We start from the raw sequence: 17,780 nt of genomic DNA, 5'->3' as shown, positions 1-17,780 counted from the left end.
ATTCTGTCATGGAATCAAAGCAATATCAAGATAGCAGAAGCAGCAGCTAAATGACATCTTTAAGAAGTTTGCATCCCTGAGTGTGTACCTGCTTACTTGGTTTGGGAAGGGGTAGAAAGAATCTAGTTTAAGCCTGATAGGGGTACTTAATTTGTTAACTAACCAGATCTGTCCGTTGCTAATCTCATGCGTTGTCAGAGACCAGTATTAACAGAAGGCATTTTTCTTTTCTTCACCAGCAACATCCGTTTTTCACCCTACACGAATCCAAAGCGACAGATGTGGCATCTTTTGTAAAATCGATTCTTGGAGACTAAAAACCATGGACTCCATCGGTTGACCCTCCTGTGGATTGGTGGGTTTGCAGGCTGATGTTCACTAAAGCGCCAATAGACACTCATCTTTGAGATAATTTAACCCTGCCTCTCAGAAGGTTTTTTTTCTTCCCCATTTTCTCTTTTTCCCCCTCCAAAGGGGGCCTTGGAATCTATAGTTATAGAATGAACTGTCTAGATGGATGAAATATGATAAAGGCTTAGGACTTAAAAAGGTGATTAAATATTTAATGATGTGTCGTATGAGTCCGTAAGCTTTTCAAACTTCTGTTCTTTACGAAACAGATACGTTGGTAAAAAGGTAAAAAGGTGCAACAGTAATGATGAAACTCAGTAGATCTGTAGTCTGTCCCCCTTATTATTTTAATATTTATATTTAAGCGCTTGGTTGACAAGATTCCATTTTATGCAAGGAGGCGGCGACGAAAGACAAGATTGGGTTGGCAGTGTTTAAAGGCCTTTTTGTTTTTTAAGTTTGATCGTGTCTGTGGTCCAGAAGAAATTATTTCATGCGCATCTTTGGGATTCCGATAAAAGTATCCACCAGGAGCTCACGTGGCGCGTCTGTTCCAGCTGCTGTGGCTGCTGCCCTGTTCCTCAATTTCTGCTCCACCCGGGGCGTAACCACGTACTCCGGTGAAGCGGCAGCGTTGCCTGGTCATACACTATTTTCCCAACTTCAGTTCAGTTCAGTTAAGTCGCTCAGTCGTGTCCGACTCTTTGCGACCCCATGAATCACAGCACGCCAGGCCTCCCTGTCCATCACCAACTCCCGGAGTTCACTCAAACTCATGTCCATCAAGTCAGTGATGCCATCGAGCCATCTCATTCTCTGTCATCCCCATCTCCTCCCACCCCCAATCCCTCCTAGCATCAGTCTTTTCCAGTGAGTCAACTCGTCGCATGAGATGGCCAAAGTATTTAGGAAGACATAAAATCACCCTTGTCACAGCTCAGAGAGTCACAGATCTGACTGTTCTGTTGGCCTTTGTGGTGCAGGAATAATGGAATGTGATTTGCAGATAATGGAATGTGATCATCTATCTATCCTTCTGCGCGCGCACGTGTGTGTGTGTGTGTGTGTCGTCACAAACTCTGCGAATGGCTATTATAAATAACATCCATCTTTGGTAAGGATGAGGTTTGCCAGTCCTGAGGGGAAGTTTGTCTCCGCACCCAGAGAACCAGTGCCGCCTCTGCTGTGGCCTCCGGCAAAGTGTCAGCCCCAGGGACTGCCTTTGTCCTAATGTCGTCTTGCTTCTTTTGGTTTGATTTTCTGTTCATGGAAGAAGCCTTCTTGTAAAGGGAAGGGCTGCATTAGAAGAAAATTAAAGGCAGGGAGCAGTTTCCTGATGAGGTGGGAAGATCATGGGGGCGCTGGCTGAATTCTCGGGGACCGACGGCTGAGCCCAAGGCGCGCCCTACTTTGGCGGTGGCTCACTCCGTGGCAGGAGGCTGGCGCTGTGGTGGATTCCCAGCAGGCTGACGAAGCAACAGAAGCTCTTTCTCGTGGCCAGAGACACCCATGGGTTCTCTGGTCTGGGGCGTGGGTTCTTGGAAGGTCAAGGAGTGAAGTGGTCCTCAGGGAAGACACAACCTGTGACTACCGGAAAGCGTTGCTTTGGGACATCGTGTTGATACGAAGCTGCTCCTGCAGCACAGGGACAGGGGAATTTTATTTAAAAAGAGATTTTAAGAAGTTTCCAAAGAGAACACAGTCTGCTCCTTTCTTTGCCTCAAGGTCACAAATAGGCAGCGAGCGTTGCTCCCGTGAGCGCTCCAGGCGCAGTCCTGTCTTTCTCTTTCGGCTTTTGAAGCGCAGTCCTGTCTTTTTCTCTCTGCATTTGCTCCTTGTTCTCGGTCCAGCTCACGCCCAGGGAGAGGAAGGCACGTCCGTCCACTTGTTCATCTTCGTTTCCGAGACACACCTGTTTGATAAACGTCCAACTTGTCTGCTTTGATGCTACTCCTGTCTCATCTTTTTCCAGCCAGAGAAAAAGGGAATTATCCCAGTGGTCATGGCCATTCACTTTCCTACCCTTCTTTCTAAATCTGGAAGTTTCTCTCTTTGAAATGCAGAGGAAAGAAAATCACAAGAATAATGCATCCATCTTCTTAAAAATAAAATAAAAAAAAAAAATCTGAGGCCATTTCATGGTAGCTTTTGGTGAAATGTTTAAGCAAAACGTCTTCCTGCTCTGGGCCAGGTGACTCTTGCCTCTTGTCCAGGGTGATTTTTACTTTGAAATGTTCTTAAGTAACCGTGTTCCTCATGTGTTCACCTCTCCTGTCTGTGAGCCCAGGCCTGAGCTTGCAGAATAAGCACATTTGGGTGGAGAAAGAGGAGGTGGTGTTTCTCAACGTGGATGCACAGGGGAGTCACTGGGAGTGTGTGAACGCTCAGTTCTGAGGGCCCAGAGAGTCTCACTGAGGTGGTCTGGGTAGGACCTGCAGTTGGTATGTTTTACACATCACTCGTGTGTTCTGACCCGTAGCAGGGTTGAGAACACTGGTCTGCTCCCCACTAAGGAGAGATGGAATACTGATTTGAAAGTTGGGATACCTTTTCCCTGTAGAAGCAGTGTGTGTTCCATGGTGATTGGGCATCTTAGGTCCTAAAGTAGAATGGCCTGATAGCCTTACAAGTCTAAATTTTATTTTATTTTTTAGAACTGTTATAAGTTCTAAACAACTAATTCTGAAATAAAGAGATGCATAATCTATATTTAAGTTGATATGTTAGGAATCTCATGTACATACATACATATGTGTATGTGTGTGTTTGTGTATGTGTGTAAAGAAAGAGAGAAATAATACCTTTCCAGGGATGATATGCAAAATAGTGGATTGGCCACAAAGTTCATGCCAGTTTTTCCATGTGCTTAGATGTGCTCAGCAGTTCTGACTCTTTGTGACCCCATGAACTGCAGCCCACCAGGCTCCTCTGTCCATGGGATTCTCCAGGCAAGAATGCTGGAGTAGGGGTGCCATGCCCTCCTCTAGAGGATCTTCCCAACTCAGGGATCAAACCCAGGTCTCCCACATTGCAGACAGATTCTTTACCATCTGAGCCACCAGGGAAGCCCGAGAATGCTGGGATGAGTAGCCCATCCCTTCTCCAGCAGATCTTCCCGACCCGGGAATTGCACTAGTGTCTCCTGCATTGCAGGCCTATTCTTTACCAGCTGAGCTACCGGAGAAGCTCAGTTTTTCTGTAAGATGTTATATTGTGGAAAAATCCAAATAAGCTTCGTGACCAGCACACTATTTAATGTGCTATCAGCATGGACTCTGGATATCAGCCTTGCCTATAATTATCATTATGTTAGAAAGTCCATATATCTCTATAAAAGAGATCATGTTCTTTTCCCCCCCAAATCTATTTGATTTGGTGTGATATAATTACCCATATTATATAGACTTATACAAATATCCATCCCTATCTATACTGTTGACTTCAGAGGTATGCCAAAAATAATGGGAATGACTTTTAGGACAATGGCCACTTATGTGTATGCATCATTACTGCCCTTCAGAGGCCTCACCTTCAGGGTTATTTTCTAAAATATTTTGGTCACTTCTCTTTCAGAAAAGGCTTCAGTATCCATTTCCTCTCCCATACGTGGAATATGTGGAATGCTAATTACTCCTTACTGGTTTGTTTCTTTTAATAAAAATCATTTCCAGGTATGTTTCCCTCTTTGTTTTACCTACTTGGTTTCTCAGGCTTAGCATCAAGTAGTGTTTGGCAAATTCTAGAAGGCAAATTTGACCCCAGAACTGGAGTTTTACCATTAAAACTTAAAAATATATATTTTATTGATGTTTTTGGTTAAAAAAATCTACTTCCAAGGAGTCTGACATTTCACAACCAGTGAAACTTTTAAATATCTTGTAAAAAACACCATGGGCTCTGAAAAAAGCCATGGGCTCTGAAGATAATCTCAAATGTAGGTTTCTCAAAAAGTGTGTGTTGTGTTTTTAGCAAAGTCAACCTTCCTGGAATAAATATAGAGCCTCCCCAAGGCGACTAAAGGAGAAAGAACTCACACAGGTGTGTGTTTATGATAACAAAATATCAGTGAGATTGTCCCCTGTTTCCCACCTGGCAAGATCTGTCAGCCTCTGTGGAGGAACCATCCATTATCCATCCATTATTCTAGGGACTGTGTTTGGTCACACTGATATAATCAAAACAAACTGGTTAAATCTGCTTCTATCTTGCTTGCACAGTCTGAGATGGAAAATGAGTGTGTGTGTGTATGTGTGTAGCTCAAAATCATTGGTCTTTTACAGTTCTTGTATATTCCTCAAGCCTAACCCCCAGTGTTCATATGCCAGACAGTCCCAAACACCTGTTCAGGGAGCCATCGATTATCTTAGGACTGCTTTCCATGGTGTTCTAGGCAAAAAGAAGTGCTTTATAGTTCCATTTATTAGGTTGTTGTTGTGTTCAGTCACTAAGTCGTGTCCAACTTTTTGCAGCCCCGCGGACTGCAGCACCCCAGGCTCCCCTGTCTTCCACTGTCTCCTGCAGTCTGCTCAACTTTATGTCCATTGAGTCGGTGATGCTATCTAACCATCTCATCCTCTGCTGCCCCCTTCTCCTTTTGCCTTCGATCTTTCCCAGCATCAGGGTCTTTTCCAGTGAGTCGGCTCTTTGTATCAGGTGGCCAAATTATTAGGGCTTTAGGGTTCAGCATCAGTCCTGCCAATGAAAATTCAGGTTTGCTTTCCTTTAGGGTTGACTGGTTTGATCTCGTTAGGTACTTCTTGTGTCTTAATACAGGAAAAACGAAAACCCCAGAACTTCCTCAGTGACCCCCAGGGTTTGTGGCTTCGGCCAGGCCATCATAGACTTTTCTGTTTTTCCTGATTCCATTTGCTTGCTATTCTTCTGCTGGTTACACAGGACCTGTGACCTGCACTGACGTTGACACTTCTGTGGAAAAGAACCGATGCAACCGTTTACATACATCAAAATTAAGAATCAGCAGTTTTGCATCGGTCTTGCTTGCACGGACTCTATTGTTCTCAGGTCTTGAAACAGCGAGGGGTAGCTAAGAGAGCTTGTGGCAGAGCTCCCATTGGAAAGCTGAGACCTGGTCATAAAACTTCCCGTTTGGCCTTCAGAGAAGAACAGCTGGGTTGGAGAGGGCTTGCTCTGAAGTCATATTCTACTGTGACCGGAAGTCAGCAGTTAGCGCCGTTGGGTCACTGTCATGTCTGAGTTGGAGCCTGCGAGCTCTGTCAACGGAGCGAGTGAAGCCACTGCCTCAGGGGCTCGCCCCTGGACTTTGGAGCTGAAGGCTGCGCGGTGATGAGAAATTATGTCTGGGGGCTGGGAGAAAAGACACGCGCCAGGACAGGAACGCCGTGGAAGAGCGAGCTGCTGCGGACAGGCATAGCCCTTTGTTTATTTTCAGCGCTACTATCACGATGATCTCCTGTGGGGCAATCCATCAAAAAGCCAAACCTTTATTATTATCTTTTTTTCCTTAAAAATACTGAACTATAAGAGAATTCAGAAAGTGCCTTTGATTTGGATGTCGGAAAATTTCCTCGTTTCCCTTCTGTTACTGATTCTATGGAGACCATTTTAAACAGATGGCACCCTGAAAAAAGTACGTGATTAGAGGGGTGGTAAAGCCTTTTGAGATGTATCTGTTGCTGCTTTCTGGGTAAAGAAAAATGAACACAAAACTGACCCCCCTAATGTTTAGTTCTGGGGGCAAATATTTTTTAATAGAGGTAGACACCAAAGTTTTTCTGGGGAACGTGCTTTTTCCACAATGCAGAAAACTGTGAATGTTTATAGAAATACACTCCAGGTCTTCACCAGAAGACCTAGAATTTATAATTTATAAACAAGAAATGCTCACACCTAGTTTGAAGTTTTAGAAGCGGTGTGGGAACAGTGGTGGTTTTCTTTTCTTTTTTCTTCTGATCTCAGTTTGCCTGTTGCATGTTCCATTCTTGGAGGTGAGTATGGGCTGCGGACACTGAGGTGCTTCCAGACTGTATTCATTGGTGTTTCTCGGGGGCCGCTGTCGTAAGGGGGAGGGATGAGAGTGTGGAAAAGGTCAGCCTTGCCTTTCTGAAACCCTGTCTAACACGAATCAGAATATTTGGCTGCCAATCTTGTTCTCTTTAACTGGAAATCTCTGTGGCTGTTAGAGGCTTGAAATGGGATGAAAAGCCCGTTGAGGACCCTCTACAGCCCAAGAATCTGGGAAATATATCCAACCATATCTGTGTGTCCTTGCTGACTGTTGTCTTGAGGGTGCCCATGGGGCTTGAAGGTGGAAGGGCAAGAATAGAGAGTCGTGTATTTTCATTTTCAAACATGAATGATTCAAAAGAAAATGCAGAAATTGATCTGCGATGGCCATGCATGTAGATCCTTAAACTGGTTGTCACTCTAAAGTGGTCAGGAGGAGCCTGATCCCAGTGACGAGGCGGTGGTGCGACTGGGCTCTCGATGAGCAGTGGGATTTCAGAACCTCCTCTGCAGAGGCGGTGGTTGCCGTTCACTGACATGTGGGGAAAAGTGGAGCTCTTCGGATGGCGTTGGCACAAGAAGGGTGTGACCTCAGGTGCAGGCTGACAGCTGCCATGGCTGGGTTTCGCAAAGGTTGCAGGTGGAGCCCAGGAACGGGCTCACCGGGGCGGCCCGGAAGCTGAAAACAGAGCATCTGTCATGAAGAGGCGCTTAGACATCGCGTGGATGGAATCACGGGCCTTCTGCACCCTCTTTGAGCCTGCGCTGAATTCTGACCGTTACCAAACCAAATTTGACAGCTGAAGTTTCCACAACAGCTACTCTAGAACACTCTTTGTGTCAAAAATTACATTTGGCAACAATTTGTCACGCGCTCAGCCAAACTTTGTGAGAAGTTCAGTTAAGAAAATTCAACTTACCCGTCCGCTTATCCCTGTGTCTGTCTTATTCCTTTGTATCAAATTTATTTTCTGAATGGAGTGATTTTCCTCTATGAACTGAATTGATGAAGTGATGTTTTAATAAAATAGGTATTTTTAGAGGAAAAAAATGTTTTCCTTCTGTAATTAACTTCCACCATTGGGACATATTCCCTACCATACAGACCATCATGGAGGTCACCGAAAGCTGGAAGAGGGGTTGGGGTGGGCTTCAAATGGTTTATTTAAGGACAGGAACGTTTTTCTGTTTATTTTGTGCAAATATTGATGAGTTGCTCAGTATATACCTACTCGGTGGAGCTGGGCTTGATAAGAATTTTACTTTGACTGGTGGGGTTCCCCAGCTTCCTTTGTGCTTCAATTTGAAAATGCTTCTATTGAATAATCTGGGGCTTCCCTGGTGGCTCAGAGGGTAAAGAATCCACCTGCCAATGAAGGAGACCCGGGTTCGATCCCTGGGTCAGGAAGATCCCCCGAAGGAGGGCATGACAACCCACTCCAGTATTCTTGCCTGGAGAATCCCACAGAGGAGCCTGGTGGGCTGTTGTCCTTGGGGTCGTAGAGTCGGACGCTGCTGAAGCGACTGAGCAGAGCATAGCAAGGTTGGTTGACTGTGCTCCTGCGTCGCACTCCAGCTTTGTCTCTGAGCCGTGCTTGTTGTAAAGACAGAGGGTTGGCAGATGGAAACTTTGTTGTAAAGACAGAGGGTTGGCAGATGGAAACTTGCCGAGTCTTTATAGTCCTTTGGTGCTAAAAGGAGCGATTCTATTTGCTGGGTAGGAGGCCCTGCCATCTCTCCCCGGAACCTGATATATCCCGAAAGGAAGTCGGAGGGGGTGTCACCCCATCCTTCGAAACCCGTCTCTGACGCTCTGTCTCCTCGGAATGTGAAATAGAAGAGTGACTCTCATTCATGGATTCCCTCATCCGCTGGCTCTCTTTGCTGCCATGAAGAGCCCCCTGCTAGCTTTCCTGGTGGAATTCATCTCTTCTCTGTGGACTGCCTCGTCTTTTCTTTATGGCCGAGGCAGGCTGGCCCTCGTGGGTGGAATTCATCAGCTGTTGATGAAGTAAAGCGCTCTGAAGGCCGTGGGTGCATGTTAAGTCTCTGTTTTGACCTTGGGAACTTTTTGCTTATGAGCTGCAGGAGGAAAGAACTTTAGGGGTGTGTCCTCAACTCTGTTTTTCTCTATAGAAATGTGAGATAAGCTTCCTTAAGGGGAAACCTTTCTCCCACTGTGTAAGGAAAGGGGGATTTTGAGTATCAATTGAGAACTTTCAGCCAAAGCTCTGGTATTGTATTTAAAAATACCTGTTTTGTAGGGAGGCGTGCCATGTCTCTCCTCTATTAATTTGTTTGTTTTGTTCTAGCTTTCCTGTTACCCAGGTTGTATGTGTTGTTGTTTTCCTGTGAACTACTGCTTGTTGTGGGGGCTTCCCTGGTGGCTCAGACTGGAAAGAATCTGCCTGCAATGTGGGAGGCCTAGGTTCGATCCCTGGGTCGGGAAGATCCCCTGGAGAAGGTAACAACAACCCACTCCAGTATTCTTGCCTGCAGAATTCCATGGTCAGAGGAGCCTGGTGGACTCCAGTCCAGGGGGTCACAGAGACTTGTTGTTCTTGGGAGTGTTCTCACAAAATCTTGAAACCAAGGAAGTAGCTAATGTGCAGGATTTGAGGTGGGTACAAGTATTGGCATTGATATAAGTTAGCTTTTAGTAGACTAACCAGAAATGCATTGAATTGAGCAATAATGTGGCTTGAAAGAAGTCATGGTCGTTTTTAACATTGGGGGAAGCCAGTCCTAGACCCTTATTCTTGAGAAATTCATTTTTTCTTGCATATTACCATTGAGGCGGCGGTGGGGGGGCATACTGGATGACTGACCTCTCAGAGTCAGTTAAGAGGGAGCTATTGCCAAAAGTGGGGGTAACTTTGCCTTACCCAGGTCACATTTCCAGTCAGGGTATCTTGTGAAAGGCGTGACTGTATAATCCTCCCCGCCGTCTGGTCTAACAGCACAGTAAAGGAAGAATGAGTTCCTTATGTGCCACGGAATAGTTCTCTGAATCTGTGTTCTTGACCAAGGAAATGGTAAGATGTCAAACCTTGGTTATGTGGTTCCTATGGCGACCACTCTGGCCCGCCTTCCACCACCTCAAGGGAAATGAGAATTTTCAAAGGAAAATGGAATCGGGAACTCAGGTCCCACTTGGACTCGTTAGGGGTGAGGAGGTGACTCTTGGACGTCCCATCTCAGGACATTCTCCGGTTTCCTGCTGCTGCTATGGAATGGACTGCAGACACCCTGTTTGTCTCTGGATGTTTCTGCTTGTGTGTGTGGACCGCACACTGGGGATGCTGTGTTCCACGTCGTGCTCTTCTAGGAATGGACTCAAACAGCACGATGAAGGCGGGAGAAGACGGCAACACTGTCAGGAGACACTTGGCCGCCTCTTTCTGTCAAAGTGCTTGCTCTGATGCTCATGGCTAGGACGGGAACTAAATCTTCAGGAGCCAGGGGTCCTCGAAAGAAAGGGTGTGTCGGCCTCCTCAGAAAATGTACAACCAATAAAAGACATGTTAAGAAGGGCCGTGAGTCTGTGTATTAATTGAGTTGTTTGTGGAAACCCTTTGTCCCAGGGATGCTTCTGTTATGTGTAAACCCCTGCAGTTGAAAGCTTTGCTATATTCTCTTGTTTGCCTCCCATCAAAACTACCCAACTTCCAAAACATAATGGGCCAAAACAGAATGGAACAGCAGCGTTACAGCCTTGAAGATGCAATAGAAAGTCCTTTCATCTGTAGGGAGATTCAGACTCAATATTCTTATGGGCAATATTCCTAGGTTAGTGAAGGCCAGTATTTCATGATTAAAATCAGATGGCTTGTGGTGGGGAGGAATCTAAATGGCTTAAGTGAAAAGATAAAGATCAAGACTTCTTGGCTTCTGTGTGCTCCTGATTTTGAGCTGTCAGATCAGCTAGTTATTTGAGTTCTTCCTGGTCCTGTATGTAATATATGTTGTTGTTGTACAGTCGCTCAGTCGTGTCTGACTCTTTGCAAAACCCCTTGGATGCCAGGCCTCCCTGTCCATCACCAACTCCTGGAGTTCACCCAAACTCATGTCCATTGAGTCAGAGAGGCCATCCAGCCATCTCATCCTCTGTCGCCCCCTTCTCCTCCTGCTTTCAATCTTTCCCAGCATCAGGGTCTTTTCAAATGAGTCAGCTCTTCCCACCAAGTGACCAAAGTTTGGGGGGTCAGCTTCAGCATAAGTCCTTTCAATGAATATTCAGGATTGATTTCCTTTAGGATGGACTGGTTTGATCCCCTTGTTGTCCAAAGGACTCTCAAGAGTCTTCTCCAGCACTACAGTTTGAAAGCATCAATTCCAATACCAGGAAGTTTGTTTTCCAGCATCAGGCAGTGCCACAATGTGGATGTTATGGGGAAAAAAATGTTATTACAGGTAAATATGGAAACGGCAACCCACTCCAGTACTCTTGCCTGGAGAATCCCACGGATGGAGGAGCCTGGTAGGCTACAGTTCATGGGGTCGCAAAGAGTCGGACATGACTGAGCGACTTCACTTCACTTCACTTTATGGTCGGGTCTGCAGAGTTCTCAGATTTCTCCTGAAAACCGAGTGACTGGACCTAATTGACTTTTATCCACATGACTCTCGTTGAGAGAATTGCTCGATCTTAATGTTGCCGATTTGAGTGGGTCCCGATTATACTTGGAGGCACACGTTCATCTCTCTCTGGATTATTGCTTAAACAAGTTGGTGTTGCTGAGTCAGGAGTTGCCTCTTTTAAAAGTCCCTAGTGTTTTAGACTCTTGCTCCTTGGAAGAAAAGCTATGACAAACCTAAACAGCATATTAAAAAGCAGAGACCTCACTTTGCTGACAAAGGTCCATATAGTCAGACTTTATGGACATTAGTCTTTCCAGTAATCATGTACAGATTTGAAAGTTGGACCAACAAGAAGGCTGAGTACTGAAGAACTGATGCTTTTGAACTGTGGTGCTGGAGAAGACTCTTGAGAGTCCCTTGGACCACAAGGAGATCAAACCAGTGTGTCCTAAAGGAAATCAACCCTGAATATTCATTGGAAGGACTGATGCTGAAGTTGAAGCTCCAATACTTTGGCCACCTGATGTGAAGAGCCGACTCATTGGAGAAGACTGGGAAAGACTGAAGGCAAAAGGTAAAGGGGGTGGCAGAAGATGAGATGGTTGGATGGTACCACGGACACAATGGATATGAGCTTGAGCAAACTCCAGGAGATATGGGAGGACAGGGAGGCCTGGTGTGCTGCAGCCCATGGGGTCGCAAAGAGTCCAACACGACTCAGCAACTGAACAACCAGTATTTCATCTCAGATATACATCATTTCTACAGTTGGTTGGAATACAAAGTGGAGGGTTTACCTTCTGCAGACATAATTCAAGCGCCTTCGCAGTGGCGACAGACTATTTAGACGGGTTTTGAAGTCCTTTTCCTCCTGGACTGTAGGGATTGCTGCCATCCATCATCTCTCTTAGGTACTGCCTTCCTTGACTTTAAGGATTTTAAGTTCCTCCAAGGGGTGCAGGTATGTGGAAGAGAAAGGCAGCAACAGATACAGGATTCTCAGGCATCGTAGGGGAGGGTCATTTCACCCGCTTTGCCACAGCTATTCCTTTCCCCACAGGAATCTAGAGCCATTCCTTATAATCATACTTTGAATTACCATTGGAGAGTTAAAATATCTTTCTCTCGATGGGCATAGTGCATTTTTCTTTGCATACCATCCAAATGACTCGTTGTTTATTTGAGATTTTGTAGGAAACTAAGTTTAATGTGGAAAATGGAGAAAGGCAATGGGGTTGAGAGCAAAAGGTTTTTGTGGTTGTTTCTTGGTGTTTTCGGTCATCTCTGTGCCAGAGCAAACCTCAAAACTTTGTCGTTTTAAAAACAACGCTCTGTGACTCCTCCCAGTCCTGTGGGTTGATGGGCTCAGCGGGGTGGTCCTTGCTAGCATCTCCCACGCAGCTGGAGTCAGGGAGCTGGGGCGAGAGTCACGAGGGCCTCTTCCTTTGCAAACAGCTGGGCTGGGGTGGACCGGGGGCTAAGGAGGCCTCTCTCTCCTCCTGTGGCCTCTCTAGACAGGCGCCGGGTCCTCACAGACCAGCTGTCTTAGAGGACTGGGAATTCCCCCATGGGTGCTGGATTTCCCAGAGGTGTTGATCCAGAAGGTCCAGGTAGAAACTTGAAGGAAACAATATCGTGCAACTTCCACTGTGATTACTGGGGCATATTCCCTGGTGTTTCACAGTGGAGGAGTCTTAGAAGACTAGCTGTCATGCTTGGTCTGTCCCATACAGTTAGAATAGACTGGATGGTGGTCTGTCCTTCCTAAGTTGGTGTCCAGGGGTGGTGGACAAAATGTGTTTCAATTAATGATGAAATTAGCATCCTTTCATTTATCATGTACTGTTCTGTCAAGGAAAGCGCTTTAGGTCCAAGGAATGTTTTCCTGTAGGAAGTGAGTTAACCATTTCGGCCTAAGCTGTAGGTGGAATTTCAGTGGCACAGGAGGGAATTAAATATTGACACTGATGACTCACAAAACTCCAGTTAGTACCTCCCAACCACCCCAGATGGTTATGGTTCATAAATGTTTGCTGAGTAGGTGTTTTCTCCTCCAATGGAAACAGTTTGTTTTTTTTCTTATTAAAAAAAATAAAACGTTATGAGAAAACTCAGAGACTTACATGCAGGAAAATAAGTAGTATCCACCCATCTGAGTTAATTGTTCGTGTATTCTTTAAAACATATTGTTCCGTACTACCTACACACACACGCATGCATATGAAACCCAAGTGGGATTGCTACCTGCCTTGCTTTCTAAATTATATCACGGGCATCGCATGTCAGTGAAGGTAGGTGGCAGCAGCATTTTTAACAGCTGTATAATGTTCCAACACACATATTTAACTGCTTCTATTGGTGGCGTTTATTATTTTCTTTCCATCACTTTGGCAATTATCCTTATTCCTGCATCCTTATGCATGACGCTTATTGTCTCGGGAAGTTTTAAAGAACTGAAGCGCCTCAAACACTGTGCCTTGCGCTGAATGCCAGCAAAGGGTTCCCTTGTTTCAAAACAGCTCTCTCCTCCCGGCATTCTGCTGCTTGACTCTCTCAGGGTCCAGTTTTCAGCTAAGAGATCAGATTTGTCCAGCAACAAACCCAAGCGAGGATGTGTTCTGCCGGGGCCCGCCTACAAATGGTGTCCTGGTGGTCATTCAAGAAATAAGTCGGAGGGCTTAAGGTCTTCCCAGCCAGGTTCAAACCCGGGTCTTCTTCACTGCAGGAGGATTCTTCACCATCTGAGCCAACAGGAAAGCCCAACATATATATGTTTATATATTTGTTAGTTTAAATATATAACTATATATACACATAGACATATTTAAGCAAACATCCGCATTCATAGTGCTGGTGTTGGTTAAATGCAGGTCCCCCTGTTTTCATTGCAGGATTATTGAAAAATATTAGAAAAGGGGAAGAGTGCCCCTGATTCATGAACACCTTTATACCAGTTATAGCCGAGCAGAGTTTTATCGATTTCAAATGGAATGCTGTTTCAGGAATGCAAAGCATTGTGTCGGCTTCATAGTGAAGGAGGTGGTGACATCACAAGAGGCTCACAGAATGACCTAAAAGAAATCTGCTTCCAAACTCTGTGACTTCCTGTATCATCTGGGCCTTTGTGCGCCTCGCCTTGGGTTTCTCTGCACCGACTGTGCAGACAGGAGCTTCCTGGGAGAGCGGCCTCTCTCTCCCCCATGGGAGACGGCCTCAGCGCTTCGTGCGTCTCGCCTCAGTCAGCTGAGCTTAGGGCGGCTCGTCTTCCTCCTTTCAAGAGCGAGCCTGTGGCCTGGGAGGCAAAGAGTTGTCCATAGACAAGAACGTGCTAAACCACTTGACCTTTTCAGCAGCTGCAGAACTGTTTACTGAGGACATGCCATCTCCCTTGGCGTCTCCAATTTGGCAGCCAGGGAAGGCAGGCCGGTGACATTGCGTGCTTTCAAAAACTTCTGAACAATTCACAACTTTCGCCATAAAGTGGCTAAATTGGTCTCGCTAGTCGGATAGTGATCTTTGGAAAGACTCTCTTCTCCTTAACTCGTTCACTGGAATCAACAAAAACACCGATTTTGCCAGAGCCTCTGACTCCCTAAACTATAAACAAGAATAGACTAGATCAGTTTCAAGCCGCAGACTCAGGGCAAGTGGCAACGTTTGTTTGCAATAGCAAAGAACGTGAATTTTGTTCATGCATGTAAGCAATTTCTCAAAAATTAAGGAGCCCGTGAGTTTTAATTTAGCTTATCTGAAAATTACGTGTGTGTGCAAAAATATCAATGATTCATGGCATACTTTTGCAGGATGCTCTGAGCTGAAATACGACTCGATCACGTTCATAAAATGGGTGAAGAATTATTCTGAAACAGTGAAAGAAGCTGTTAAGCAGCTGAGCAGAAGATAGAGCTTGAGTCAACGTGGAAACTAGAATTGCTCCCGGCTAGAGCCTCGCCGGCTCTTTAAAATCCTGGCTCCACCGCTCACTAGCCGTGTGACCTTGGACCTGTGTCCTCAACTCCCTGTCCTCCAGTTTATTCCATCTTAAAATGGAAATAGTGATAGGACCCGCTTTAGAGAGTACTTGTGAGAATTCAGTGAAACGCAACCTGCAAAGCACTTCATCCAGTGTCTGCCACGTTGGCACTCAGGGAGTTTTTCCTTAATGTCATCCTCTGATCGAACCCTTTTCCAGAAAAGACCATTGAGCAAAAGCACAGGTATCTCAAGCCATCCAGCCCAGTGCATCACAAGAATACTTGGCTTGGTTGGCTGAATGTGCAGGAGGATACGCTGCAGCCAAATCTCATTTTGTCACAAACAGATGTTTGTAGCTTTCAGTTTGTGTGTCAGATTAAAAGCTTTGCTCAACTCCTCACATCAGTGAGAAAACCGATGATAGCTCAGTTGGACAAGAAACTGCCTGCAATGCAGGAGATCCTGGTTCGATTCCTGGGTCAGGAAAATCCACAGGAGAAGAGATAGGCTATCTATGCCAGGATTCTTCAGTTTCCCTCATGGCTCAGTTGGTAAAGAATCCGCCTGCAATGTGGGAGACCTGGGTTTGATCCCTGGGTTGGGAAGATCCCCTGGAGAAGGAAAAAGCTACCCACTCCAGTATTCTGGCCTGGAGATTTCCATGGCCTGCACAGCCCATGGGGTCACAAAGAGTCAGACATAACTAAGCGACTTTGACTTTCACTTATTCTGCAAACTGTGGTGCTGGAGAAGACTCTTGAGAGTTCCTCGGGCTGCAAAGAGATCAACCCAGTCCATCCCAAAGGAAATCAACCCTGAATATTCATTGGAAGGACTGATGCTGAAGTTGAAGCTCCAATACTTTGGCCACTTGATGCAAAGAGCCGACTCATTAAAAAAGACCCTGATGCTGGGAAAGATTGAAGGCATGCTTTAAGAGCCTTGCCAAAGACAAATTCTACCATCATTCAGAAATGCAATCATATTTTGCGGCTGGAAAAATATCCCTTTTGCTCCTTTAAACTGTGACAGTGAGTGCTTTTTTCTAGCATCAGATTGACGGATCTGGGAGAGGGTGGGGTGGGGCTTAGCCTCCCCAGATACACAGTCCTGCCCTGATGAACATGGAAACAATCTTCTGTGTCATATCGAGTCTGACGTGTAGTGAATGAATGTCTCCTGTGGTCAGAGTAGGTTATGGAAAATGTAAAGTTAATGTGTTTTGCATGTGAATAGAGAGCTCATTCAGAGTGAAATGATAACCAAACATTTACTAGGTGTGTGTGGGGTGGGCAGGCAGGGAGAGGTGGGAAGATGTGGTCGGAAAAGATGCCCTGGAATCCCCCGTTTACCCTCTTGTTAATCTGTGAGAGACTTCTTGGCATTCTCATATGGAAACTTCAGAAGCAGATGGAAATATTTTAAGAGGTATAATACACATGGGCCTGTTACATGAATCTCCATTTTCCTTGTGAGCATGAACACAGCAAAGCTCTGCACTGTTCTTTGGATCTTGGCAAAAATTCAAGGGAGAAATAATATTTTACCGTATGGCTTCTAAGTGGTGTAGAAGTAACCGATTTGCAAACAATGAGCAATGCAAAAGCAGTGCTTTGCTCCTTGCCATGATATTTCAAAGGTCAGTGGTCAGCTTTTTACCAGGTAGTTGATAATCCTTAATCTGGGGAACAGTCCTGCAAATTTAGAAAACTTCTTCCCCCATATCCCAAGAATTAGATCTTTTGAGGTAAGAAGTGGTCCAGCTAATAGGAAATAGGATAGTCATCTCAATGTATTTTTCATGGGAGAAAGAACTACATCCGTTTCAAATTGTAAAGTTATCTTTGGTAAGATGTTCTGATTTTACAAAACCACAATGAGGTACCATCTCACGATAATCAGAATGGCTGCTATCAAAAAGTCTACAAACAATTAATGCTGGAGAGGGTGTGGAGAAAAGGGAACCCTCTTACACCGATGGTGGGAATACAAACTAGTACAGCCACTATGGAGAACAGTGTGGAGATTCCTTAAAAAACTGGGAATGGAACTGCCATATGACCCAGCAATCCCACTGCTGGGCATACACACTGAGGAAACCAGAATTGAAAGAGACATGTGTACTCCAGTGTTCATCGCAGCACTGTTTATAATAGCCAGGACATGGAAGCAACCTAGATGTCCATCTGCAGACGAATGGATAAGAAAGCTGTGGTACATATACACAATGGAGTATTACTCAGCCATTAAAGAGAATGCATTTGAATCAGTTCTAATGAGGTGGATGAAACGAGCCTATTATTCAGAGTGAAGAAAGTCAGAAAGAAAAATACCAATACAGTATATTAATGCATATATATGGAATTTAGAAAGATGGTAATGATGACCCTGTATGTGAGACAACAAAAGAGACACAGGTGTATAGAACAGTCTTTTGGACTCTGTGGGAGAGGACAAGGGTGGGATGATTTGGGAGAATGGCATTGAAACATGTATATTATCATATGTGTAACAAATCGCCAGTCCAGGTTCAATGCATGATACAGGGTGCTCGGGGCTGGTGCACTGGGATGAACCAGAAGGATGGGATGGGGAGGGAGGTGGGAGGGGGGTTCAGGATGGGGAACACATGTACACCCGGGGCGGATTCATGTCAGTGTATGGCAAAACCCACCACAATATTGTAAAGTAATTAGCCTCCAATTAAAATTAAAAAAGAAAAGAAAAAAAAAGATGTTCTGATTTTAGTGATTCACTAAAATCATTTTAGTGCATTCTTAAAAAAAGTTTGTATTGGTGTATCAGCCACATTGCCAGTAATAATATCTGTAAAATCAAATCTATGTGCAGCTTGTCTGGGGCTCAGTGGTAAAGAATCTGCCTGCAGT

General features: G+C 45.1%; 1 protein-coding gene across 2 annotated transcripts in view; it reads left to right on the top strand.

Annotated features, from left to right (window-relative positions):
* Positions 1-17,483, top strand: part of MAP2K6 (mitogen-activated protein kinase kinase 6) — a 127,984-nt gene extending 110,501 nt beyond the window's left edge. The window contains exon 12 of one of the 2 annotated variants that reach the window (XM_055408708.2): positions 240-17,483. In XM_055408708.2, the coding sequence (XP_055264683.1) occupies positions 240-317 (78 nt within the window). In that variant the 3' untranslated portion in view covers positions 318-17,483. The remainder of the gene's footprint in view (positions 1-239) is intronic. The other variant, XM_055408709.2, reaches the window with a different exon arrangement.
* The last annotated feature ends 297 nt before the right edge of the window (positions 17,484-17,780 follow it).

This window comes from Moschus berezovskii, chromosome 20, assembly GCF_049115385.1.
Source record: "Moschus berezovskii isolate FMDL1 chromosome 20, NW_MosBer_1.0, whole genome shotgun sequence".
In the NCBI taxonomy this organism is placed as follows: Eukaryota; Metazoa; Chordata; class Mammalia; order Artiodactyla; family Moschidae; genus Moschus; species Moschus berezovskii.
Note: the sequence above shows the minus strand (reverse complement) of the source record. Positions and strands in the feature narration are given on the sequence as shown.